At 43.0% G+C, this 27,498-nt stretch overlaps 1 protein-coding gene and 1 pseudogene across 2 annotated transcripts; one reads left to right on the forward strand and one right to left on the reverse strand.

Annotated features, from left to right (window-relative positions):
* Window positions 1-1,836: 1,836 nt before the first annotated feature.
* LOC129024822 (histone H2B type W-T) lies at window positions 1,837-4,454 on the reverse strand. Of its 2 annotated transcripts, XR_008497125.1 has the most exons (4): window positions 3,864-4,454; window positions 3,382-3,440; window positions 2,438-2,653; window positions 1,837-2,155 (listed from the first exon to the last, which is right to left on the reverse strand). XR_008497125.1 is itself a non-coding variant. In XM_054472055.1 (3 exons), exons 1-2 carry the CDS (start codon window positions 4,352-4,354, stop codon window positions 3,404-3,406), a joined length of 528 nt encoding a protein of 175 aa, XP_054328030.1. In that variant the 5' UTR covers window positions 4,355-4,382; the 3' UTR covers window positions 1,837-2,155; window positions 3,382-3,403. The 2 variants fall into 2 exon arrangements, 1 of the variants encoding a protein (XP_054328030.1); XM_054472055.1 differs by lacking the exon at window positions 2,438-2,653 and having other exon boundaries at window positions 3,864-4,382.
* Window positions 4,391-26,471, forward strand: LOC129024821 (histone H2B type W-T-like; annotated as a pseudogene).
* Window positions 26,472-27,498: the final 1,027 nt, after the last annotated feature.

The following is a 27,498-nucleotide window of genomic DNA, read 5'->3' on the forward strand; positions in this document are numbered from 1 at the left end:
GACAGGGAAGAAGGACTCCAAAGTTGGGTCAGAGGTTGGCATGGCCGTCACTGCCCCCAAGAACCAGGGGCACGGTACTAGGGGACTGGGCCATCTCTCTCGGTCCTAGAAACGGAGGTCACCTCCTGAGTTCCAGGCATTTGTCCCACCTCCTCGGTTTCAGAGAGATAGGCTGCAGCAGCCCAGGCTGGGGGGAGAGCCCCCACCCCGCTGCCCAGGGCTTAGGGTGTGAAGCTGTTACCCCACTGGGCCTGAAGGACAGAGCACTGAGCCCAGGCAGAATCTTTTCCATCCTCAGAATGTAACGGAATTTGCCCCCATTAGGTTTCAAAAGTGCTTAGAGCCCACGTACTCCAGTAGTTTTTCGGGTTTCCTGCTTTAGGTAGGATAAGCCCTATCCAGTACCAGTCCCACAACTGTCTTTCAGAAGCAGATAACTTGTCTAGCTTCACAGGTGCAGTAGTGGAGAGAATTCCCACCTCAGCATGAGTCATACCTGGAGACTCAGCCGTTCCAGATATAGAAGATTATCAGGTGAGATATTAGAGAATTGATGTTGGAGTGAGTTAAGTCTTTGGGGATGTTGTGATGAAATGAATGTATTTCCTATGTGAGGACGTTAATTTGTGCCATGGAGTGGATGCAGAAGGTGTACTAGTGTGGACGGAGTTGTGTCTCCCTACAATTCAGAGGTAGAAGTCTTGGCCCCCAGTGTTTTAGAATGTGACCTTATTTGGAGAGAGTCTCTAGTCAGGTCATGTGGTTAAAGTGAAGATATGAGGGTTGACCCTACCCAACAGGATTGGTCTCCTTACAAAAAGGTGACAATAGGTATCCAGAACTGTGAGATGAAAAATACATAGTGTTTAAGTCAGCCAGTCTCTGGAATATTTTTGCAGCGGCCCTAGAAAACTCATATAATAAAATACACCTCCATCCATCAGCAGCATTAAAAGCATACAACCCATCGAAGAACCAAAGAAGCACACCCATGTAATCACAGGTTTCCCCTTCCACACCCATTGAACATCCCTGGACAACTAACTCTTCCTAGTTCAGACTGGGAAACCTGATCACACACTGGGCTGTGGCTCCTCGGATGCAGGTGCCTCACTGGCTGACAAGGATCCGAGTGGAGCTTGTGCTGCTCCATCAGACAGCATTCCATCATCCCCACGATGCATAGAGGCCAGGTATGAAGGTCTCCAAAAACAAAAGATTCTAGTCTGAAGAAGAGCAGAACCAGATAAATCTAAGCAAGTGGGATTCCATTTTTAGGGAGCCTAGAATAGGTATTGTTCCTTAAAAATTTTTATGTCGTTTTCTCTGTACTGTCTTTGGGTCCTTGCTCATGTTTACGAATGAACTCCATGGTACAGGGAATGCTGATGAAAAGATTGATCGGACTATGTTTGTCCTATTCATCCTACTTTCCATACACTGATACTTCTTATTTGTTGTTTAAGCCATAAAGCTATTTCCCTTACTTTGTGTTTTCAGTAAGCCACAGCTTGACATCACGATTGCTCACTAGGTTCCCCTTCTCCTCAATCACCCCCCCTGAAATGCTAGAGCAGATGTGTGAGCTTCCTCTGCCCATCTTCACATCAAAGCAGCCTTTTTCTCTTTCTTCCTATAACTCACCGGCATCAGTCCCCTTGAACTCTCACTCCTCACTCCCCACAGCCCAATCAGAGTTCATTGTTAACCCTGTTTTACTAATGCTCCTCATTCATTTCTGAATTTACAAATGGAAAACACACACTCCAGGGTAAAATATCCCAATGGATACGGTTTCTGAAAAAGACATGTCAAATTACCCAGTAGACATGCAAGGATAATTTTAGAAATTTATTTGTATGTCCCATTTGACAGAAAGATTGGCGCTTTAAAGCAAAAACAATTAGCATAATGAGAAATAAGTCACTGAGTGAGATGTGGTGTTTTAGACCAGGTACACAGCTCCGTCTCTGGAAAGGAACAGGGTTCTGCCAAGCGTCTTTGGTTTTCAAAGTGTTGCTCCGGACATGTAGGGTCACCTGGCGGCACCGTCCAGAGCGATTTAGTTGTGGCTGATTTCGTGGGGGGCGTTTCTTGGTCTCCTCGTGCAGTGAGCATTTCTCTTCAACTATTTTCATGACATTTTTCTAATATTCTGCAAAAACAGAAAGTAGCAAATCCCAATGAGGGGACTTCTTGGCTCTACATCCTTTCTCTATGGAGCCCAAGTGGAGCTCTGGAGGTGACCTGCCCACGCTGCCCAAATACACTACTCAGGGAAGCTCTGGCTACTATCCTGCCATGCCCCCATTTCCCTCTTGACCAAACGGTCCTCTGACAAAGGTGGAATAATCTATCTGGCTATGTGTTGGGCCATCTGGGGTGGTTCTTTCCCACTTCTGATGGGCTCAAGAAAATTTTGATTTTTGTCATTTACCCAGCTTTCGTTTCATGGTTTGACTGAGAGTGCCACCCTTTACTGGTTTCCACATATGAAGGAGAAGGGTTGTTTATGAGATGTTTCAAAATTCACGGGAAACATTTGAGAAAAATGGCCACATATTGAGCTTCAAGGCACAATACAATAAATTCCTGTGGGTGGCAATCCCAGAGTATGTTCTCTGGTCCACATACTCGGGCGGCTGGAGATCCTCTGGAAAGAAAAGCAATGGGAAAGTCAGCAGCTGCTCTGAAATTCAACAATACACTCATAGGAAAAAGTGCTAAAAATACAAGGACTTGGGACCCAGAAGAAAGCACAATGAAAGCTAACCTATATTAACATTAACATGAATATTAATATGCAAATCTCTTGAGGAAATAAGCACTATCTGACTTCTCCTAAAGGCTGACCATCCTCTGCATAACTTGATGCTAGGGGCAAGGAACATATACCACCCCTAGCACTGGATTCATATCCTTAAATGACCATGATTACAAACACTGAAAACAAAAACATCAGGTAAAGAATCACAACCCTGTCCCCCCAAACACCAGACTGTATATCAGTGCAAGGCTGTTGTGGGCTCAGCCTGGTTCACTGCCCCTACATTGGGACAATGACTGTTGCTCATAGACTGCAAGTCACTCATTGGCTACACCACTGAACACTAGGGCATGAGCCATTTCCGTGGGCACTTCCTAAGCCTACTGACACAAACCTGGAAGTAACGAAGGTTTCTGTTTAAAAAGAAACGAAAAGATTATCGTCATGGCAAAAAAAGAATGAACTGCAATAGTGATCTCAGAGTCAAGGAAGCTGGAAAATGAATGGATTCTTGGAAATTTTATTTAGCTGTATGTACTCTGTAACTGGGTCTCATTTGCTTATTTACATGGATTCGTGATGGGAGAGGTGTTGAAAACGTTTAGGAGGGTTACCTTGCTTCTTGTATCAGCGTATTCACTTTCTCTGTTGCTGTATGGCATACAGTGAAGTTCTGGAAAATTCCACCATCCAGTCACAGGAGAATGAGAGAGAAAAAGGTAAAGATCAGTGCAGTAATAATATCACCATATAGATAACCTAGAAACATAACTAACAAAAATGACCATTTAGGAAACTGAGGAAATGAAACACGATCACGGAAACACCCACTACTTTTCCTTGGAGCAAACTGCACTACAGCTATATTGGAGCTGACAATGTTTAGTACTGCGGGGAAAATGCTTGAAACATCGCAGGATGCCACACGCCACATGCCCCCCAAGTCGGAAGGGCACCACCCACCCCAGCCTCCGGTGGTGTCCCCCCCTTGGCGAGCCACTGGTCTTTCAGGCCACATTCAGTGGCTCTGAAAAGACCCTTTGGGTTCCCGTGGTGCTCGGGTGCTCCCGAGGGAGCGCACTTGCTCCTGGTGTACCTGAGGACAGCCTTTGTGCCTTCGGACTCGGCGAGCTTGCCCATCTGCCCCGGCAGCAGCAGGCGCGCAGCCATCCGGGTCTCCCAGGCGGTGATGGTCTGGCGCTTGGTGGAGCGGGCCAGGCGACCAGCCTCGGTGGCGATGCGGTCCAATATGTCATGAACCAAAGAATCCATGACACTCACGGCTTCCCGGGAAAGGCTGAGGCCCTGATGAACCTGCTTCAGCACCCGGCGGAAATAGGTGGCGAAGCTGTCCCCGCAGCAGTTGGAGTGGCACCTGCGGGGCCCACGGCGCCCTCGCTTCCTCTGCTTGCTCTGCTTCTGGGCCGTCGTGGAGTTGGCCTCTTTGGGCTCCTGGGTGATCAGCTGTTCCTCAGAGGTCGTCTCAGAGGAAGGTCCAGCCATGGCGGAGGCAGCGGCCATTAGATGGCACGACCAGACAATGGCGGTTGTGGACCCGGGAAGCCGGGGCACTTGGGTACGCAGCATGGCTCCACGTCTCGGGCCAGCTTCACGTCTGATTGGATGAAGTGTCACGCAGGGAGCCTCTCAGCAAACCTACCTGCGTTGAAGGTGACTGGATGGTCCCGTTGCGTGGCATCTCGTCAACCAATCACAGTGGGCGTCTGTGGGCCTAAGCGCCCCTTGTGGCCTAGCTCGGAGAAAGTTACACAGATAGATGCCTCACGGGGCAAAAGCGCATCCGCCCTTCTCAGCTGATCCATGCCACACTGTGAGCACTTTGAAGGGTGTCACTGAAAACCCCCAAAGTTTAGCAATTTCAGCTCATGATCCCTGAAGAGAGACAGACCTCCTGAGCCCTAGTCCATTATGCCAGGAGAATGACTGTGGCCACGTGTGGAACAATTCTCACCCATCTCAGAAGCTACTGTTATCCTGGGCTAAGCCACCCTGGCTTGAGCAGGAACTCCCTGACATGGCCGCCGAGGGCGCCTGGGCATCAAAGGACCTAGTGGTCTGGCTCCGGGCTTCAGTTCTGATCAACATCTTCCGTGAATCAGGAGAACGAGAAATGGCCATACCCCAGCCTCCAAGCAGACAATAGAAACAGAAAGGCGCTTTTATTAAAAACATATGACAACACTCAACATTGACCAGGTTTAAAAAAATGATTAAAAAAAAGGAAAACAAAACAACCACCACAAATCACAACTCAAAAGCTGGAAATGGCTAATAAGTTTAAGAGATATTGGGTTAAAAAATGTCAACTTAAATCTCCTAGGAAGCCCCTGAGGGAGAGAAAGTGATTCCAAAAACGGAAATTATGTTCAAGTTAGAAAGAGAGCTTTCAAGAGTCTCTGATAATATACGCAAAGGCATTCCTTAAATGCATTTAAGTAACATTAAGTTGCAGGAATTGAACAAGAAAGATTCTTAAGAAATGCTGAAGAAATAAAGGTCATCGATGAACTGTCATTTCAAAGGTCAGGCTTTCAAGTGTATTTCCTGTCATGTCTTTAGCAAACAACTTATTCTGCTCCTAATAAATCGGTTCATGATTAAGAAGGACAAAAAGGCTCATTTTTGTTGTTAGATAAGATCGTATGTGGTAAGCTCCGTGACGGAACTCTAGTACACCGTTTCTGAACAGTCCCCTTTACAAATGATGATTTTATAAATCTACTTAAACGTTTAGCAAGCCAATCCTTCTCGTAGTTTGGTACAAGGCACAAGAGACCTGTCCACGACAGTCTCTGTATTCATATCAGTAAGTCAGCATGATGTTTTTCTTAAAAAAAAAAAAAAAAAAAAAAAAGCAAACAAAAACCAGGGAAAGAGCCACATCGTTTTTCTTCACAATCTGCAAGGTTAAACCTCCCAGGGAGGCTCTCACTGGTTCATTTCCGGGTCACCTCCCCACACTTTCAGCCATGGCTTGTGGTGCCTCAAGGGCTGGAAAGCCTTTATTGCCTGAGCCAGTGGTGGCTATGGCATGAGCTGCTCTCATAGGATGTTCCCATCATCTACGTGATGCAAAATTGTAATATATAATCCTTATTTTGTTTCTCTAATTCTTTTTTTTTTTTTTATTTTTGAGACAACAATCTGTCGCCCAGGCTGGAGTGCATTGGTGCGATCTCAGCTCACTGCCACCTCCACCTGCCGGGTTCAAGGGGTTCTCCTGCCTCGGGCTCCCCAGTAGCTAAGACTACAGGGATGCGCCACCACACCCGGCTAATTTTTGTACTTTCAGTGGAGACGGGGTTTTATCATGTTGGCCACACTGGCCCTGAACTCCTGGCCTAAAGTGATCCATCCACCTCAGCCTCCCTAAGTGCTGGGATTACAGGCATCAGCCACTGCGCCCTGCCTGTTTCCTTAATTTTTAATACAGTCATAATCTTTATTGCATCAGGGTGTTTTCCATTTTATTTTGAGTTCGGGGGTACATGTACAGAATGTACAGGTATTTTAGAGAGGTAAACGTGTGTCATGGGGCTTTGCTGTGCCGATTATTTCATCACCCAGGCGTTAAGCCTAGTAACCATTAGGTATTTTTCCTGATCCTCTCCCTCCTCCCACTCTCCACCCTCCGATAGGCCCCAGTGTGTGTTGTTCCTCTCTATCTGTCCATGTGTTCTCATCATTTAGCTCCCACTTATAAGTGAGAACATGCACTATTTGGTTTGCTGCTTGTATTAGTCTGTTCTCACGCTGCTATGAAGGAATAGCCGAGACTGGGTTATTTATAAAGGAGGGAGATTTAATTGACTCACAGTTCCACAGGGCTGGCGAGGCCTCGCAAAACTTACAATTATGGTGGAAGGAAATGCAAGCACGTCCTTCTTCACGTGGTGGCAGGAAGGAGAAGAAGTGCAGAGCGAAGGGGTAAGCCCCTTCTAAAACCAGCAGATCCTGTGAGAACTCACTCACTATCATGAGAACAGCATGGCGGACAGCACCCCCACGATTCAGTCACCTCCATGTGGTCCCACCCTTGACACAGGGAGAGTATGGGAATTACAATTCAAGGTGAGATTTGGGTGGGGGACACAGAGCCAAACCATATCACTGTTCTTACAGTAGTTTGCTAAGGATAATGGCCTCCAGCTCCATCCAAGTCCCTGCAAAGGACATGATGTCGTTCTATTTTATAGAGGCATAGTATTCCACGGTGTATATGTACCACAGTTTCCTTATCCAGCCTATCACTGATGGGCATTTGGGTTGATTTCATGTCCTTGCTATCGTGAACAGTGCTGCAATGAACATACGCATGCACACGTCTGTATAATAGAACGATTTCTATTTCTTTGCGTATATGCCCAGTAATGGCATTGCTGGGTCGAATGGTATTTCAGACTTCAGGTCTTTCGGGTATTGCCACACTGTCTTCCACAATGGTTGAACTAATTTACACTCCCCCGAAGACAGCGTGTAAGCATCCCTTTCTCTCCACAAACTTGCCAGCATGTGTTATTTTTGGACTTCATCATAGTAGCCACTCTGACTGATGTGAGACGGTATCTCATTGTGGTTTTGATTTGCATTTCTCTAATATCAGTGATGTTGACTTTTTGTTATTTGCTTGTTGGCCCTATGTAGGTCTTCCTTTGAGAAGTGTCTGTTCATGTCCTTTGCCCATTTTTTAATGGGGTTGTTGGTTTATTTCTTGTAAATGTGGTTAAGTTCCTTACAGATGCTGGATATTAGACCTTTGTCAGATGCATCGTTTGCAAAAATGTTCTCCCATTCGGTAGGTTGTGTGTTGACTGTGTTGAGAGTTTCTTTTGCTGTGCAGAAGCTCTTTAATTTAGTTAGATACCATTTGTCAATTTTTGCTTTTGTTGGAATTTCTTTCGGCATCTTAGTCATGAAATCTTTGCCTGGTACTGGTGTTCATGTCCCGAATGGTGTAGCCTAAGTTGTCTTCTAGGGATTTTATAGTTTTGGATTTTACTTTCAGGTTTTTAATTCATCTCATGTTAATTTTTGTATATGGTGTAAGGAAGGGGGTCCAGGTTCAATCTTCAGCATATGGCTAGCCAGCACCTCCAGCACTATTTATTCCATAGGGAATCCTCTCCACATTGCTTGCTTTTTTTCAGGTTTGTCAAAGATCATATAGTTGTAGGCGTGCAGTCTTAATTTCTGGGTTTGTCTTAAAATAATAATAATAACAACAACAATAATAATAATTTCTGCATTCTCTATTCTGTTCCATTGGTCTGTGTGTCTGTTCTTGTACCTGTACTGTAGCCCTGGAGTATAGTTTGAAGTCGGGTAGCATGATGCCTCCAGCTTTCTTCCTTATGCTTAAGATTGCCTTGGTCTATTCGGGCTCTTTTGTTGGTTTCATGTGAATTTTAGGATATTATTTCCAGTTCTGGGGAGAATGTCAACGGTAGTTTACTGGGAATAACATTGAATCTGTAAAGTGCTTTGGGAAGTATGGTCATTTTAATGATACTGATTCTTGCTATGCATAAGTATGGAACGTTTTTTCCATTTGTTTGTGTCACCTCTGATTTCTTTGAGTAGTGGTTTGTAGTTCTCCTTGTAGAGATCTTTCACTTTCTTGGCTAGCTGTCTTCCTAGGCATTTTATTCTTTTTGTGGCAAGTGTGAATGGGAGTTCATTCGTGATTTGGCTCTCGGGTTCATTGTTGTGGATGTACAAGAGTGCTTGTGATTTTTGCACGATGATTTTGTATCCTGAGGATTTGCTGAAGTTGTTTATTAGCTGGAGAAGCTTTGGGGCTGAGACGATGGGGCTTTCTAGATATAGGATCATGTCGTCTGAAAACAGGGACATGATTTTGACTTCCTCTCTTCCTATTTGAATGCTCTTTATTCCTTTCTCTTGCCTGGTTGCCCAGGCTGGAACTTCCAAGACTATGTTGAATCGCAGTGGTGAGAGGGCATCCTTGTCTTGGGCCAGTTTCCAAGGGGAGTGCTTCCAGCTCTTGCCCATTCAGTCTGATGTTGGCTGTGGGTCTGTCATAGATGCCTCTTATTATTTTGAGGTGCGTTCCTTCAGTACATAGTTTACTGAGAGTTTTTAACATGACGGGGTGTTGAATTTTATCAAAAGCCTTTTCTGAAGCTATTGAGATAAACATGTGGTTTTTCTCTTTCGTGCTGTTTATGTGGTGAATCACAACTGTTGCTTTGCATATGTTGAACCGACCTTGCATCACGGGGGTCCTGGGGGTGAAGCCCACGTGATCGTGGCGGATATGCTTTTTGGTGTGCTGCTGGATTCGGTTTGCAAGTAGTTTGTTGAGGATGTTTGCATCGATGTTCATCAAGGATATCAGCCTGAAGGGTTTTCTTTTTCTGTTGTCGTATTTCTCCTGCGTCAGTTTTATACAATCATCATTTTACTCCTCTTGTTAATTTATTCTATTACCCTTCCTTCTTGGCACCTCCAGTCATCTTCTTGTGATCACTTTACATCTCTTTAAATGACATTCTTCAGAAATTTCTTTAACAAAGTTTTTGTTGGTATCGGCACTAAGAGTTTTCCATTTCTCTCAAATATCATCATTTCTGACTTTGGTCCTGGAAGAAATGGACTCTGAAATAAAGTTTAGTGTGTGGGAAACTTATTCAGGGTCAATAGCTGAGGAAGGGTCTGGAGGCAGGCAGGAGTGGGCATAGGGAGAAGTTCATCTCGAGTGCAAGGCCAGTGGAATCCTATTCTGATCCCAGGGTGAGATCTGAAGATAAAGGGGCCCATCAGGGTATTCGCCATTGTGCCAAAATACCAGACCGTTCGACTTCTCCTGGATCAGGCAGTGTGTATGGGCAAGGCAGCTAAGAGTAGCTATGGTAATACTGGAAAGGACTAATGGCTCAGGACTGGCACCTGCTTGCATTCCCAACACCCGAAACAGCAAATCCGTCCTTAAAGGGGACGCTGGCTCGTCCACGCCTACCACAGCCTCATTCTCAAATAATACTTTAGCTGGCAATGACATTCTGTGTTAACACACATCTCCTCTGATTTTGGCTTTTATTTATTGATATAAGGAGGTTGGCTGTCAAACTGTTTGTTATTCCTTTATAGGCCTTGTAGTTGTCTTTTTTTCTTTTCTCAGCTATTGTGATTTCTGTTTTTACTTTTCTTAAGCTTTAGAAGGGTGGGTACAGGTGTGCTCCCTGAAGGTAGGATGTCATGTCTTCCTTCAATTCTGTAAAATTACCAGCTATTTTCCCTTTGATTAGAATTCTTCCCAACTTGCCCGGTATTACTTATAAGGTATACTTTGTGCTTTTTAGTCAAACCCTTAAGGTTTATCAGTTCTCCTCACTCCTTTCTCACATGTTATGTCCCTATGAAATTTTCACAATTACTTTACATCTATCTTCTCATTCTCCAATTCTCGGTCCAACTGTGCCTAATCTGCTATTTAAAATTTCTTTAATTTTGTGTTATAGCCGTTCAACTTTCATACTTTGGCAAAGCTCCATGACATAGGCCTGGGCAATGACTTTTTGGATATGACCCTGAAAGCCCAGCAACAGAAGCAAAAAGTAGACAAATGTGATGGTGTCAAATTAAAGACGTTTTTACAGAAAAAGAATAAATAATAGAGTGAGGAGACAACCTGTTACCCAATGTAATGCCTACACGACCTAGATAAATTTCTACCCTGCCTTAACTCTGCTTGTCTTTAGGAAACAGGATGCCTGACATCAGAATTTCCCCATCGTGACCAAGCTGGCTGAGACTGATGGGATGCAATGCGGCAGCTCAATTGATCTTAGAGAAACCTGGAACTTCGTTATAATCTAATTCCTATACGAACTGACACACCCACCAGCGCCATGACTGTGGACAATCACCGTGACAACGACTGAAAGAAACCACGAATGGGCAATAAAGTAGGTGGCATTCTGTTTTCGAGAATTTCTGCACTTATTCAGACAAAAGACATGAGTATTCCTCCCCTTGCTTTCAATGCCCAATCCCTTCGTTAAAGATCCCCTATATCTGTGACGTTCCGCCTCTCCCAAGGTGAGAAGTTGATTTCTGAGCCAATCTCCTGCTTGTAAAGTCCATGGCCAGGGAATAAAGCCTGCACTGCCTGACACTCACTTGCAATTTCTCATATTGGCTTCACAACACCGACCAGGGAAAGAAAGATACCACCTCTCGGGGGACCCTTTTTTTCGGTAACAAGCCCACAGAACTCGAGAAAATACTGCCAAATGTACAACTAATAAGAGGTTAATATCCAAAATATAGAAGGAATATGAACAATGCAATAGCAAGAAAACAAATAATTCAATTTTAAAATCGGCAAAGGACCTCAATAGACATTTCTGAAAAGAAGCAGCACAAACGGCCAGTGGTACATTAAAAATGCTCAGCATCATTAGTCACGAGGGCAATGTAATTTTTTTTTTTTTTTTTTTGTGAGGCCGAGTCTCTCTCTGTTTCCCAGGCTAGAGTGCAGTGGCACGATCTCAGCTCACTGCAACCTCTGCCGCCTGGCTTCAAGCAATTCTCCTGCCTCGGCCTCCTAAGTAGCTGGGATTACAGGTGCCCGCCACCATGTCTGTCCAATTTTTGTATTCTCAGTTGAGACAGGGTTTCACCATCTTGGCCAGGCTGCTCTTGAACTTCTGACCTCATGATCCACCCGAATCGGCCCCCCAAAGTGCTGGGATTACAGGTGTGAGCTGCTGTGCCTGGCCTGGCAATGTAAATTTAATCCACAGTGAGATGTCACCTCACACACCTGTTTGAATAGCTTTTACCAGAAAAGATGAAAGTCGTAACAGTGTTGTCGAGAATGCAGAGAAAAGGGCACTCTTGTACACGCTTGGTGGAAATGTGAAGTAACAGAGCCATTACGGAAAACAGTGTGGAAATTCCTCAAAAAACGGAATTATACAAATGCCATATGGTCCGGAAATCCCACATACCCGCTCTGGGTCTATAGTCAAAGGGAGTGAAATCAGTACCATGAAGAGACTTCCGCACTCCCATGTTCACGGCAGCATTATACACCACAGTGAAGATGTGGAATCTAACTAAGAGTTCATCATTGGGTACATGGGTAATGGAAACATGGTATGTAGATACAACAGAATACTCCTCAACCTTGACAAAAGCAACATACGTCATTTGGCACACTGCAGATAAAGCCGGGGGACGTTATGCTAAGTTATGAAATAAGCCAGGCACAGAAAGAAAAATACCAAATGTCTTACTTATAGGTAGAATCTTAAAAAGCTGAACTCATAGAAGTAGAGAGTAGAATGACAGCTCCCCAGGGTCTGGGACGTGGGTGGGGAGGGGTGGGAGGAAGAAAATGGGGAGTTGCCGGTCAAAGGTGGCCACGTTCTAGATACACAGGATGAGTACCTTTTGAGATCTATTGCACAGCAGGATGGCTACAGTCAGTAGTAATGGATTGTGTAAATCAGGACAACCAAGAAAGTAAATTTCATATCTCTCAGCATAAAAGTGATAGGTAAATGAGGGGATGGACATCAGCTTGGTGTAGTCTTACCACATTGAATACATATTTCAAAATATCACATTTTACCCCATAAATGCATACAGTTAAGATTTGTGCATTAAAAATAACATTAATAGAAATATAAAAAGACTGAGCATATCAAGTGTTTGCAGAAATGTGGAACAACTGGAATTCTCATGCATTGATAGTGCTCATGGAGAATGGTACAGCCCTTCAGAAACTATATATCAGCTCCTTGGAAATTAAATGGGCACTTACCGTGTGACCTGGCAATCCTATTCCTGCATATTGACTCAAGAGTAATGACAGTGTATAAAAAGAAAACGAGACATTTGCAAATTAAAACAATTCATTGAGTGTAATAGCAAGAGGCAACCCTTTCTGTCAGACATCCCACTCTGTTGAAGTTTGGTTAGGCGAAACACTTGTTTATGCAATTTCATCTGAATTCACGCTCAAATGGAGACTGAGTAAGGTGAAGCAAATCAATGATGCATTTCCTTACAGTTTGAGGTATTTTCTGTGAGGTACATTAACCTAAAGAAGCATTACTTCGACCAACTTCTGACAGGCTGACAAACTCAAAGGATAATACCATGTCGGGTGGACCAGGCACCGGAGTGACGTTTGGGAGATCAACCTGGGTGCTGGTGTCAGATCTAACACAGTAGCTGTGGAACTCTGGGTAAGGAAGGCCCTTGATGTATTTGTGAAAGGATACCGAGTTCCTGGAAGTGATAGAATTCACTCTGCCAGTCCGAGGATTATAGCAAGCACAGTAATTATGTACCTTATTCCTCCTTAACACAAAATTCCCTCTGGTGCATGACAAAGTACCTCAACAAGCATCTGGTCCACCAGATAGTCCTTGCCTAACATCAATCCCCCAAGCACATGTTGTTCACAAGTGCCTCTGTGTAGATCTTGGGAGCAGAGTTAGTTAAATGATGGACATATTTCAGGATTTCAGAAGAATCATGGAAGCAGCAGCAAGCCCATGAGGTGCAGGACCGGCCTGTCACACACATCAGATAGATGCTGCATGGCAGGGACTGGATTGATGACGCGAGTGAAGAGGAGTCAAGGTGCTTTTGTGCTCCACTAATGCCCTGTTCAGGTGCCGGCCCATTTGGCCTGTGACCCCAGGTGTTTGACCACAGTCCTTCATAATAAGGTGAAAGAATATATGCCACTTTTTCAAGCTTTGTACTCCCGACCACGCATTTGTTCCCCGCTTACCCAGGAGTGAGGGCCACAATCAAAGAGGAGAAAGGCTGTGATGGGTCAAGAATGAGGACCAACCCCATTGTACCGGCCACTACACTGGGGTGGGATTCTTATCCTGCCAAATAAATGTGGTGGTTTTTTTGTTGTTGTTATTGTTGTTTTTTTTTTTTTTTCTGTCAGGCCCATGTGCTTGGAGGTGAAAAAGACATTTTATTACCTGAACATTCAAGTAGCTTGGGGACAAAATTGCGGATGGGAAAAGAGAGAATCATTTTTATCTCTCGATTTCCATTTGATTCCCTTTGTCCTCTTATTGATGGAGTAGGCAGGAGACATTTCCACTCATACCTATTAATTCATATCTTTCAACCACCAAGACTGTGACCAAACGATCAGAAAAAGAAACTTGTCCGAAAATTAATTCAAGATGGATTAAAGACTTAAATGTTAGACCTAAAACCATAAAAACCCTAGAAGTAAACCTAGGCAATACCGTTGAGCACATAGGCATGGGCAAGGACTTCATGACTAAAACACCAAAAGCAATGGCAACAAAAGCCAAAATTGACAAATGGGATCTAATTAAACTAAAGAGCTTCTGCGCAGCAAAAGAAAATACCATCAGAGCGAACAGGCAGCCTACAGAATGGGAGAAAATTTTTGCAATCTACCCATCTGACAAAGGGCTAATATCCAGAATCTACAAAGAACTTAAACACATTTACAAGAAAGAAATCAAACAACCCCATCAAAAAGTGGGCAAAGTATGTGAACAGACACTTCTGAAAAGAAGACATTTATGCAGCCAACAGACACATGAAAAAATGCTCATCATCACTGGCCATCAGAGAAATGCAAATCAAAACCACAATGAGATACCATCTCACACCAGTTAGAATGGAGATCATTAAAAAGTCAGGAAACAACAGGTGCTGGAGAGGATGTGGAGAAATACGAACACTTTTACACTGTTGGTGGGACTGTAAACTAGTTCAACCATTGTAGAAGATAGTGTGGTGATTCCTCAAGGATCTAGAACTAGAAATACCATTTGACCCAGCGATTCCATTACTGGGTATATACCCAAAGGATAATAAATCATGCTACTATAAAGACACATGCACACGTATGTTTATTGCGGCACTATTCACAATAGCAAAGACTTGGAACCAACCCAAATGTCCGTCAATGACAAACTGGATTAAGAAAACGTGGCACATATACACCATGGAATACTATGCAGCCATTAAAAAGGATGAGTTTATGTCCTTTGTAGGGACATGGATTAAGCTGGAAACCATCATTCTGAGCAAACTGTCGCAAGGACAGAAAACCGAACACGGCATGTTCTCACTAATAGGTGGGAATTGAACAATGAGAACACTTGGACACAGGGTGGGGAACATCACACACCGGGGCCTGGCATGGGGTGGGGGAATGGGGGAGGGATAGCATTAGGAGAAATACCTAATGTAAATGACGGGTTAATGAGTACAGCACACCAACATGGCACGTGTGTACATATGTAACAAACCTGCACGTTGTGCACATGTACCCTAGAACTTAAAGTACAATAAAAAAAAAAGAAAGAAAGGAAGAAAGAAAGAAAAAGAAGCTCACGACAAGAATGCAAACACAAATTTCCTCCTACGTCTTCAAGGACGAACACCCAGAAAGACAGTTTTTTTGGCTGGGTCCCTTAGCACCTGGGGAACCAATGGCTGTGGCTCAGTGGCTGCGTCCCTCCAGTGATACAGTGTAGAGTGGGATTTCAGCTCCTCTCATTGGACGCTCCCATCTTCTCAGTGATGCACAGTTGAAGGTCATGAAGTTTTATTTTTATTTTTTCACAAAAGATTATAACTTGGAAAACAGTTGACCCAGATGAATCCAAATGAGTTGGAATAGTATCTTTAGCTGGGACATTTGAAAGGGGCATATTTTATTTAAAAAAAATTTTGATCTCGGTATTTCTATAATATGTTTGACTCCTCAGTCATGTATTTCAATGGGAATTCCTTGGTACGGGTCATGTTGACAAAACTTAATGAGGGTATCCTTGATCTGCTACTACTATTTTTCTTGGTATGATGCTTATCATTTGTTATTTACATGATGCACGCCAATTCCTTTAGCTCCTTCTTTCAGTAAAACACACCATTAGATCACCGATGCTCACTTATTGCCCTTTACCCGCTTTCAGCCACAGAGATGAATGATTAGATGTATTCATTTTACATTCCAGTCTTCAACATCAAGACCCATTTCTCCTCTCCCTTGCCTATAATTTGTCTATGTCAGTCACCCTTACACTCCCAGTCAGCATTACACAGCCGGATTATGGTGCATTTTTAACATTATTTCAGTAACGCTCCTGTATACTTTCTGAATTTACAAATGCAACACACAACAAGAAAGTCCTAATCATTCAATGTATACAAAAATGACTATTCACGAGACTAAGTGCTTAAGAACAGTATGCAAGAATTAACATTCTTTGGTGGAACAGTTTTATGTCCTATGGAAAACTTCTGGCAAGTTCATGCAGCACCAATGAGCCTGATAGAAATAAAGTGACTGAAGAGGAATACAGTGTTTTTCAAACAACTCCGCAGTTATTTTTTATCCCCGCAAAGGCAAACAGCTCTGAAAAGAGGCTTCAGCTTCCATAATTTTGTTAGGGATGTGTAAGACAGTCTCAAAGCACCACACAGGGACATTTATTGCAGTTAATTTTGTGATAGATTTTTTTCAGTCACTTTTGGAAGCAAACTTTTTTATTCTTTTTGAAATACTTTTACGAGATTTTGTTAAAATTCAAAAATAAGTACTAATCCTGATAAGGTGGGTCAATGGCCCAAAATCCTTAGTTTGTCTACTTGAAGGAGAGCTGTGGAGGTATTTTGGCCCAGCACAGTTAGTCAGCATTGGGCCTAAAATGAAAAACAGATTTCTCCATGACCTCCTTGATCAGCCATCAGCCCCCTCTTTCCACTTGCACTATTCAGGGAAGCTCTCTGTAGCATCTTGCGTTGCCCAAGATTGCGTTCTTTCTCTTGAGCACTTGCGTTTCTGCCACAGGTGAAATCCTCTGTGGTTGGTCTCTCCTGCGAGGGTTTTATCAAGTTATCATGGGCTGCAGAAGGATTTTGTTTTTGTAGATTATCCAGGGTTCGTTTTATCATTTGCTTGAATTGACATCCTAATCAGGTGTCGGCATCCTACTCCAAAGGGGAATTTACGACATATTTTGAAAGTACTAATAACAGCAATACAGTAGAAAAATACGGGGCTTTAAAGCAACTCCACATACATTTCCAAGGATTGAAATCCCAGAATATGTTCTCTCTCCACAGAAGTGAGTGCTAGATATAAATAATCTTTTTAAAAAGTAACTGGAAAGTCACAACTGTTTTGAACCTCAGCAATATAGATATAGAAAAACAAACACACACCCATTGGGCCAAGAAGTCAACACGATGTAAGTTATATTGTATTAACATTCACATTAATATTAACATTGACATCCCAGGAGGAGAAAGGAGGGATCATCTTAGTCCTGTTAGTGCCTCATCTTTTTCTTAGTTATTGCAAGGAGCAAGGGACATGCCCCACTACCAGCTACAGATTTATATCTCCAAATCACCACATTTGAAAGCAAGTGAGCAAAAATTCCCAGAGCAAGCAAAAATCATTCTCTGCCCCTCTTCCATGTAATAGGGCAACACCAAGGAACGCACATAGTGTTTCAGTCCCAGTCATCTTCCACACTTGTGCCAATGGCTGTGGCTCATGGGCTGCAGGTTCCTCTGTGGTGAAATGAGTGGAGACTGGGGCTTGGCATTCTCTTTGGACACTCCCATCATCCAGTGATGCACAATTGCAACTGATAAAAGTTTGTGTTTTTAAAAAACAGGAGTTTATGGACAAGAAAGGAATAGAATTGGATAAATCTGAAGCAATCAGAACAGTAATTTCAGTGCTCAAGGACCTGAAATAGTGAGATGCTTCCTGAAAATTCTACTTGGCTATGTCTATTTCCTGTACTCTGTGTCCTAATTTGTGTATTGAAAAGAATTCTGTATATGAGATGTGTTCGAAAAACAGGATTAAATAGGTAAGATGTTTATATCAAGAATTTCATTTTATATGTTGCCAAATCAAACGTAACAGACACGTGGACTATTCCACCAAATTCTCTAGGGAGAATAAGAGTGAAAATATTAAGGGACTTTGCTACAAAATTAATGTTGATCTGACTAATCCTTATAAAGGGAGACCTGTGAATCGAACTGACAGATATGACCATGTAACGAGGTGACTACCCGCAAAATTATCAAATGAAATCAATTATTTCCCGTGGAACAAACTGCACCACAGATACAGATTGAAGCAGAGTTGACAATGTTTAGTTCTTGGGGAAAGAATGTGTGAAAAATCGGTGGGATGCCACAGGTCACGTGCCCCTTAAATCGCAAGGATGCCACCCTTGCGCACGTGATGCATAATTATAATAGGTAGTTCTTTCTTGTTTCATTGATTGTTCAATGTCTTCATAGTCTTCGCCGCATCCGTTTCATAAGTCATTGTTTTTCATTCACCCTTATTTGTCAGTGTATTGCATTACTATTCCCTGTTGGCACCTCCAGTCGTGCTCTTTTGGTCAGTTTACATCTCTCTAAATGACATTCTTCAGAAATTTCTTTAACAAGGTTTCTGTTGGTGTCAACACTAAGAGTTTTCAATTTCTCTCCCGGATCATTGTTTCTGGGTTAGGTTCTGCAGGAAGCTGACACCGTGATGGAGTTTAGTGTGCAGGACACTTATCCTGGATCAGCAGCTGAGGAAGGGACAGGAAGGAGGCAGGAGTGGGCAGAGGAAGAAGTTCATGCTTACTTCAGGCCAAACAAAAGCCTCTTGTGATACCTACAGAAGCTCTGAAGGTAAAATGGCCCATCAGAGTTATTCAGCTTTGGGAATAGTTAGCTAGATCTTTATACCCCTTCCTGGATTTGTCCTTGCGTGTGGTCCACCTCGGGAAGGGCATGAGCTAGAGCAAGGCAGCTCAGGTAGTGTCCTCAGGGACAAGTGGCTGTTGACTGGCACCTGCCTGCACTCCCAGCCTCACAAACATCAAATCCATCCTTGACAGGGATTCTCGGTGGTTCTCCTGCATGTCTATCACGGCCTCCTTATTATTTCATGATACTTTAGCTAGGAATGCAACTCTAGGTTGACAGTATTTTCTCTCAGACTTTGCTTTTGGCTTCCATTCATTGATAGACAGAGGTCTGCTGACAAACTCTTCATTATTCCCCGGAAGGCAATGCGTTTTTTCTCAGCTATTGTGATCTCTGTGTTTTCACTTTTCTGTAGCTTTAGTACGATGTGTACAAGTGTGTTTCCTGAATTGGCAAATCATGTGTTTCCTTTATTCTGGAAAATTACCAGCCATTTCTCTCTGAATATTATTTTCGCAAAATTCACTCTTATTTCCATTTCTGTAATGCCCATATGATGTTCATCCTACCTTCTTTGACCACACATTTAGTCTCCTTGCCTCTCTTTAATCTTTTCTTCCTTCGTTCTCTATATGCGATATCGTGTATAATTATTTTTATCTATCTTGTGATTCACTAAATCTCTATTCTACTATCTCTAAACTGGTGTTTAAAATGCTTTCATCTTTTCTTCCAGGGGTTACTATGTTTGTTTCTTCTCTTTTCTTTTTATTTTACTTTAAGATCTGGGATACATGTGCTGTACGCGCAGGTTTGTTACTTAGGTACACATGTGCCATGGTGATTTGCTACATCTCTCAACCCGTCATCTAGGTTTTAAGCCCCGCATGCGTTAGGTATTTGTCCTGATGCTCTCCCTCCCCTTGTCCCCCAGCCCTGACAGGCCCCAGTATGCGATGTTACCCTCCCTGTGTCCATGTGTTCTCATTGTTCAGCTCCCACTGATGAGTGAGAACATACAGTGTTTCGTTTTCTCTTCCTGTGTTAGTTTGTGGAGAATGATGGCTTCCAGCTTCATCCATGTCCCTGCTAAGGACACGAACTCATTCTTTTTTTTATGGCTGCATAGTATTCCATGGTGTATATGTGCCACCTTTTCTTTGTCCAGTCTATCATTGATGGGCATTTGGGTTGGTTCCAAGTCTGTGCTATTGTACATAATGCTGCAATAAACATACGTGTGCTTGTGTCTCTATAATAGAATAATTTATACGCCTTTGTGTGTATACACAGTAATGGGATTGCTGGGCCAAATGGTATTTCCGGTTCTAGATCCTTGAGGACTCCCCACACTGTCTTCCACAATGGTTGCACTAATTTACACTCCCACCAAGAGTGTAAAAGCGTTCCTATTTCTCCACAGCCTCGCCAGCATATGTAGTTTCTTGACTTTTTACTGATCGCCATTCTAAGTGGCACGAGATGGTATCTCATTGTGGTTTTGATTTGCATTTCTCTAATGACCAGTGATGATGAGCTTTTTTCCATATGTTTGTTGGCCGCATGAATGTCTTCTTCTGAGAAGTATCTGCTCACATCCTTTGCCCACATTTGATGGGGTTATTTTTTCTTGTAAATTTCTTTAAGTTTCTTTTAGATTCTGGATATCAGACCTTTGTCAGATGGACAGATTGCAAAAATTTTCTCCCATTCCATATGTTGCCTGTTCATCCTGATGATATTTTCTTTTCCTGAGCAGAAGCCTAAATGTGTAGAAATTTGTTTGATTCTTCCCTTGGTAATATTCTACCTGTTTGATCTTGGGCAAGTGACACTCTTATGTGGTTCAGTTTCTTTATCCATAAACATGGAGATAATAACACTACTTCACGGAGATCTTGTGAAAGGTAATGGAAGTGTTCCCTGTAAAGCACTTAGAAAAATGCCTGGCACAGTCGCCATTCAGTCAGTGGTGCCTCTTTTTATTACTATAGCAGTGCCTGGTTTAATTGACACCAACCCATATGAGTGTCAGCTATATAGGTGGTAATGAAAGGGAGTGCAATTAACTGGCAAGGTCGGAAGTAGGGTAAGTTCATTCAATCTTCTGGTTAGCACGTGCCACCTGGACTCTACCAATGTTCAAGGGATTGTTATTTTCAGTGATAATAATTTTAATTAAGTCCTCAACTTTACCATTGAACTGAATATGTTGTTGTCCCCAGTCATATCAAATGATGAAGAAACATCTCTTAAGATCCAGGAAAAACTACTGACTTAACAGTGTAGTCACTAATCAAAGGCAAAGGTATTGATTAATGGAATCACGAAAATGTCTCATATATAACTGGATATTTTACATGTGGGAACAGCACTCAGATCTCTGCAGCAATGCTTTGGTGCAGAAAGCTTGTATTAGGGGATTTCCAGACAAATAAAACCAATAGGATATTTATCCATCTATCTGTCCAGAGAGATTTATTTTAAGCAACTGATTCATGTGATTATGGAGGCTGGCAAGTCCTAAATCTGCAGGGTGGGCTGGCAGCCTAGAGTCCCAGGTACAAGCTGACCTGACAGTTTAAGTCTAAAGACCATGAGGCTGAAGACCCATGGGAGAGCCGATGTTGCAGTTCAAGTGTGAAGGCTGTCTGTTGCAGAATTTACTCTTGCTTGGGGGAAGTCAGTCTTTTTGTTCTTTTCAGGCCATTTTGGAGGGCAGTCTGTTGTACTCAGATCCATTGATTTCAATGTTAATCTTACCGAAAAGCACATTCACACAAAGATTCAGAATGAAATTTGACCACATATCTAGGTACTGTAACCCAACCAAGTCGAGTTATCTAGATCACTATCCTTGCTTATTTGGGAAAAAATCTGCCCCTGGTTGGAAAGACAAGACAAGACATGAAATTGGCCATCACAGAGCTAAATGTGGATCATCAGGTAATGACTGTATAAACCTCACCTGAACATTTTCCCCATTCCCTGCTTCCCACCCTTTCTCTCACCAATTTCCAACAGAGTAAATATATGCTCCCCAACTTACAATGGAGTTAAGTCCAGTTAAACCTATCACAAAGGCAAATAATTTTAAGTCGAATCATGCTAAGTTGGAGTCCATCTCTATTGGACACAATTGTGCAACATGGAATGGCTATGTATATGTTTCAGACAGCTATTGAAACACACAATTGAGCTCAGGCATGGTTGAATTTGCTAACTGCTGCTTGAAGAAACTCCCGTGGCTGCACAAGAAAATCAGGTTCCTTGTATACCTTTGCAGGAAGGCTAACTTGATGCTTTTGCTTACACCTCTGAATTTATCACGTTGCCTTCAGGGAAAGATCAAGCTATGAAAAGACTTGCTGTAAAGGGGAGGCTCACCTCAGACTGTCTACCTAGGTATCCATGCGTTGAAGGTGCCATCACTACAATATGAGAGAGGATGGCAGAAGAAAATGTTCAAGTGCTTGGGTTCTGGACTCAGACTGACATGGATTTGAATTTCTGCTCTTCCGTTTATCAGCTGTGTGATCATTGGACATGTTTCTTAGTTACTGTTTGTCTTGTCTGCAAAAATTTAAGGCTAAAATATCTGCACCATAAAGGGTTATTGGGAGGAGTCAATGTGATTCGCAGCCCATGGAGGAAACACAATCTGACATTCTCATAGGTTTAACACTGGTACTCAGACAGCATTGTAGAGAAAGAGTTTTTTTAAGTGCAGTACAGGAAAGGGGACTGTATCCAAGAGGTCCAGAAGGGTGGTGTACACTAGCCAAACAATTCAGCAATGGTCTCATAGGTTGTCAGGGGCCAGTCTCTTATCTAATATAGGTTCATTTGTTTATCTGTTCATTCAACAAAGATCTGAGAGCTACTAGAGTCACAAATTCCTGCATGATCTAGTTACCCTGGGAAGTACAGAGTCGTAAATTTGGACATGTTTCAGAGTAAAAGGGATGCTATTGAGAATTACTAAAGGGACAACAGGCAAAATCAGGACATATGGTCACTGTGCTAGGGAAAAAGTCTGGGATTAGAAAAAAGAGTAAATAGCCACCCTTTAAAGCTTTTTCTGTGCCCCCACTCACGTCCACACTCATTCCCCCTTATTCCAGAGTGACAGTATACGGTGAAAAGGGAAGAGTATTATATTGGGCCAAAAATCAGGACCAATCACATTTTGGAGAAAGCATAGTACTGAAGTAAGTGTTTTTATTGTCTCAAATTACCATAGTAGGTTAATTTTGTCAGACACATGTGCCTGAATGGGAAAAAGCCCCACAACAATCAAATTGAAAAGAAAAAGGGAGAGTCATCCTAGTTTTCTTAATTGGTCACTATCATTTTCTTAAACTTGTGGACAAATGTGAACCTAAAAGATCCATCTTTCAAGATGGATCCCAGTGGCTGAGCCTAAATTTAAACTAGAGCCAAGCTGCCACGTGCAGACTAGAGCTCACACATGTCCTAGGAATTCCCCAAAAACCCACAGCTCTAACTTTGGAACTTTCAGAGGTCACCTGAACCAACCAACCAGAGCTCACCTGCCCCTCCCAATCAGGGCTCGGTTGTGTTGACCAATCAGAGCTCCACTGAGTCAACCAATCACAACTAACTTTGAGTCCTTTATTTGCATGAATGGACTGTACTGGGAACCTTGATGGGAACTTCCCCCCTAAAAGCCATATCCTCTTTTAGTTCTCTGGAACTGCACCTTTGTTTTACATTGAAGTCTGCACTTCCCTGGTATGCTAACTGTTCACAGGAATAGTCTCTTTCTTCCAAATTCCTTTTCAGAGAACTTTTCTTCACAATACGATGCCAGAGGTAGGAGACATGCTTACTCACAGGTTTGGATTCAAATCCTTAAGTCACCACAATTACAACAAAACGAAAAATCAAACAAAAAAATAAAAAGTAGACAAAAACTTGAAACTAATTTTCTCCTTAATTTACAAGGCTGAACAGCTAGGAGGGCATTTATTGGTTCAGGACTGGCCACCTGCTCACATTCTGAGCCAATGGCTGAGGCCCAGGCCTGAAGACACTTCATTAGTTGAGCCAGTGGAGACTGCGATTTGGGTGCTCTCATTGGATACTTCCATCCTAAGTGATGCATACTCACAGGACATTAAGCTTTGCATTAAAAAAGATGGTAGACTGGGAAATAATAGAATTAGACAAATGCGAATGAGTTAGAGTCCTTACTTCAGTTTCTTGGAAGCTTGAAAAGGGTGCTCTTCATTGAAATTTTGACTTAGCTATTTCTGCACTGTGGGTTTTTGTTATGTATTTAAATGAATTGTATAATAGAGGTAATGTTGAAAAAAGATTGTATGAGATCTGCTTGTTCCATTAGTAATGTTTGCCCCGTTTGATTCTTCTAAATTGTTATTTACAGCAGTAAACTGTTTGTGTGTGTGTGTGTAATGTGATTTGACTAATAATATTTCAGGGACGATTTTTGTAACCACATTTATAAATGAGCTGTTCAGATTTTTTTAAGTATGCTTCCTTCAATGGATGTCAACATCATGTTATATTTTCTTGAAATAAGTTTTGTCAGCCAGGCACAATAGCTCATGCCTGTAATCCCAGCACCTTGGGAGGCCAAGGCCTGAGAATTGCTGGAGTTCAGGAGTTGGAGACCAGCCTGAGGAACCATGATGAATCCCCGTCCTTACACAAAAAACAAATACAAAACTTAGCCAGCTGTGGTGGCGTGCACCTCTAGTCACAGCTACTCGGGAGGCTGAGGTGGGAGCGTCACTTGAACCCAGGAGGCAGAGGTTGCAGTGAGCTGAGATTGCACGACTGCACTCCAGTCTGGGTGACAGAGCAAAACTCCGAAAAAAAAAAAAAAAAAAAAAAAAAAGCTTTTTCTCTTTAAACCTGGAACCATCTTATTAGCAACAAATAACCTGATCTTAAACGTCTGACAGGAAACAAGATTGGAATTTGCAATGGTACCTTCTTGGTGACATCTATTTCTTCAATCCTTCTTACTCATTAAATCCTTCTTTGCCTCAGTTTCTGGGATTTATGTTTTGCAATCATAATATTTAAGAAATATTTCTGAACATATTATCATAGATTCTTGAAGGGTATTTTTTTAACTTCAAAATATTTCCAATTACATAGATTCAATTTTTCTCCATAAGGAGGTTTCTTAGTGAATTGGGGTAATGTTTTCTTCACCCAACACCACTTATTCACCAACACTAACATTTAGAGTATTTTGGGGATCAAAATACTGCTAAGAAAACAATTTTAAATTTCGCACGTGTTTAAGGATTTGTAATATTTTTACAAGCATCTCAATTTCTGTTTTTGTTGTCTGCTTGGAGCCTGTGGTTTGGCCATTGTTCCTTATGCATATTCACTGAAGGTGTTGATCAACACTGAAGGCAGGAGCCAGACGGCCAGGTCTTTTTATGCTCAGGAGCCCTCGGCAGCCATGTCAGGGAGTTCCTGCTCAAGCCAGGGCGGCTTAGCCCAGGATAACACTCCATTCTGAGATGGGTAAGAAATGATCCACCCGTGGCCACCGTCATTCCTCCGAAATAATGGACTTGGGCTCAGGAGGTCAAGCCCTCTTCAAGGAGCATGAGCTGAAATTGCTAAACTTTGGGAGTTTTCAGTGCATCCTTCAAAGTGCTCACGGTGTGTCATGGATCAGCTGGGGAGAGCTGATATGGTTTTGCCCTGTGGGGTATCTATGTGTGTACAGTTGTCTGAGGTAGGCAACCGGGGCCACTTAGGCCCACAGATGCCCACTGTGATTGGTTGACATGATGCCAAGCAACATGATCATCCAATCACCTTCAATGCAGGGAAGATTGCTGACAGTCTCCCTGGGTGACAATTCATCCAATCAGATGTCGAGTTGGCCTGTGACGTAGAGCCATGCGGCCATACCAAAGTGACCCCCGTTCCCTAGGTCCCCAACTGCCATTATCTGGTTGTGCCATCTAATGGCTGCTGCCTCCACCATGGTGGGACCTTCCTCTGAGACGCCATCTGAGGAACAGTTGATCACCCAGGAGCCCAAAGAGGCCAACTCCACGACGGCCCAGAAGCAGAGCAAGCAGAGGAAGCGAGGGCGCCGTGGGCCCCGCAGGAGCCATGCCAATTGTCATGGAGACAGCTTCGCCACCTATTTCAGCCGGGTGCTGAAGCCGGTTCACCAGGGCCTCAGCCTTTCCCAGGAGGCCGTGAGTGTCATGGATTCTATGGTTCATGACATACTGGACCGCATCGGCACCGAGGCTGGTCGCCTCGCCCGTTACACCAAGCGCGTGACCATCACCTCCCGGGACATCCAGATGGCCGTGCGCCTGCTGCTGCCGGGGAAAATGGGCAAGTTCGCTGAGTCTCAGGGCACGAATGCCGCCCTCAGGTACACCAGGAGCAAGTGAGCTGTCTCAGGAGCACCTGAGCACCCGGGAAACCCAAAGGCTCTGTTCAGAACCACCGCACGTGGCCCTAAAGACCAGTGGCCCTCCGGGGGGGGACCCCCACCGGAGGTTGGGGTGGGTGGCACCCTTCCGGCTTGGGGGGCATGTGGTATGTGGTATCCTGCGATTTTTCAAGCATTTTTCCCACAGTGCAAAACACTGTCAACTCCAATATATCTGTAGTGCAATATGCTCCAAGGAAAAGTAGTGGGTGTTTCCATGATCGTGTTTCATTTCCTTAGTTTCCTAAATGGCCGTTTTTATTAGTTATCTTTCTAGGTTATCTTTATGGTGATATTATCAACGTACTGATATTTACCTTCCAGAACTTCATTATGTGCGATATGGCAACAGAGAAAGTGAATATGCTGATATAAGAAGCAAGATAACCCTTCTAAACGTGTTCGGCATCTCTCTCATCATGAATCCATGTAAATAAGCAAATGAGACCCAGTTACAGTGTACAAATATCTAAATAAAAATTTCAAGAATCCATTCATTTTCCAGCTTCCTCGACTCTGAGATCACTATTGCAAATCATTCTCCTTTTGCACTGACAATAATCTTTTCATTTCTTTTTGAGCAGAAACCTTCCTTACTTCCAGGTATGTGTCAGTAGGATTAGGGAGTGTCCACGGAAACAGCTGATGCCCTAGTGTACAGTGGTGCAACCAATGAGTGGCCTGCAGTCTATGAGCACCAGTCGTTGTCCCAATGTTGGGGAAGTGATCAAGGCTGAACCCACAGCAGCCTTGCACTGATATGCAGCCTGGTGGTTGTGGGGAAAGGGTTGTGATTCTTTACCTGATGTTTTTGTTTTCAGTGTTTGTAATCATGGTCATTTAAGGATAAAAGGTAGGAGTAGGATATGTTCCTTGCCCCTAGCATCAAGTTTTGTAGAGCATGGTCAGTCTTTAAGAGAAGTCAGATAATGCCTATTTCCTCAAGAGATTGGCATATTAATATTCATGTTAATGTTAATATAGGTTAGCTTTCAGTGTGCTTTCTTCTAGGTCCCAAGTCTGTATGTTTAGCACTTTTTCCTAGAAGTGTATTGCTGAATTTCAGAGCAACTGGTGATTTTCCCGTTGCTTTTCTTTTCAATTGATTTATCGCCACCCGAGTATGTGGACAAGAGAACATACTCTGGGATTGCAAACCACAGGAATTTATTATGTTGTGCCTTGAAGCTTAATATACAGCCATTTTTATTAAATGTTTCCCGTGAATTTTGAAACATCTCATAAACAACTCTTCTCCTTCATGTGTAGAAACCAGTAAAGGATGGCACTCTCAGTCAAACCATGAAACAAAAGCTGGATAAATGACAAAAATCTACTTTCTTGAGCCCATCAGAAGTGGGAAAGAACCACCCCAGAGGGCCCAACACATAGCCACATAGATTATTCCACCATTGACAGAGTACCTCTTGGTCAAGAGGGAAATATGGGCAGGGCAGGATATCAGCCAGAGCTTCCCTGAGTAGTACAGATGGGAAGGGTGGAAGGTCACCTCCAGAGC

Source organism: Pongo pygmaeus, chromosome X (genome assembly GCF_028885625.2).
Source record: "Pongo pygmaeus isolate AG05252 chromosome X, NHGRI_mPonPyg2-v2.0_pri, whole genome shotgun sequence".
Classification (NCBI taxonomy): domain Eukaryota; kingdom Metazoa; phylum Chordata; class Mammalia; order Primates; family Hominidae; genus Pongo; species Pongo pygmaeus.

What these genes read in the sequence shown, in the direction of transcription:
- LOC129024822 (XM_054472055.1), bottom strand. Translation starts at nt 4,354, where the DNA reads ATGCTGCGTACCCAAGTGCCCCGGCTTCCCGGGTCCACAACCGCCATT. An exon ending in GGCACAAAGGCTGTCCTCAG is followed by an intron (nt 3,441 to 3,863) that starts GTACACCAGGAG and finishes GGAATTTTCCAG; the next exon opens with AACTTCACTGTATGCCATAC.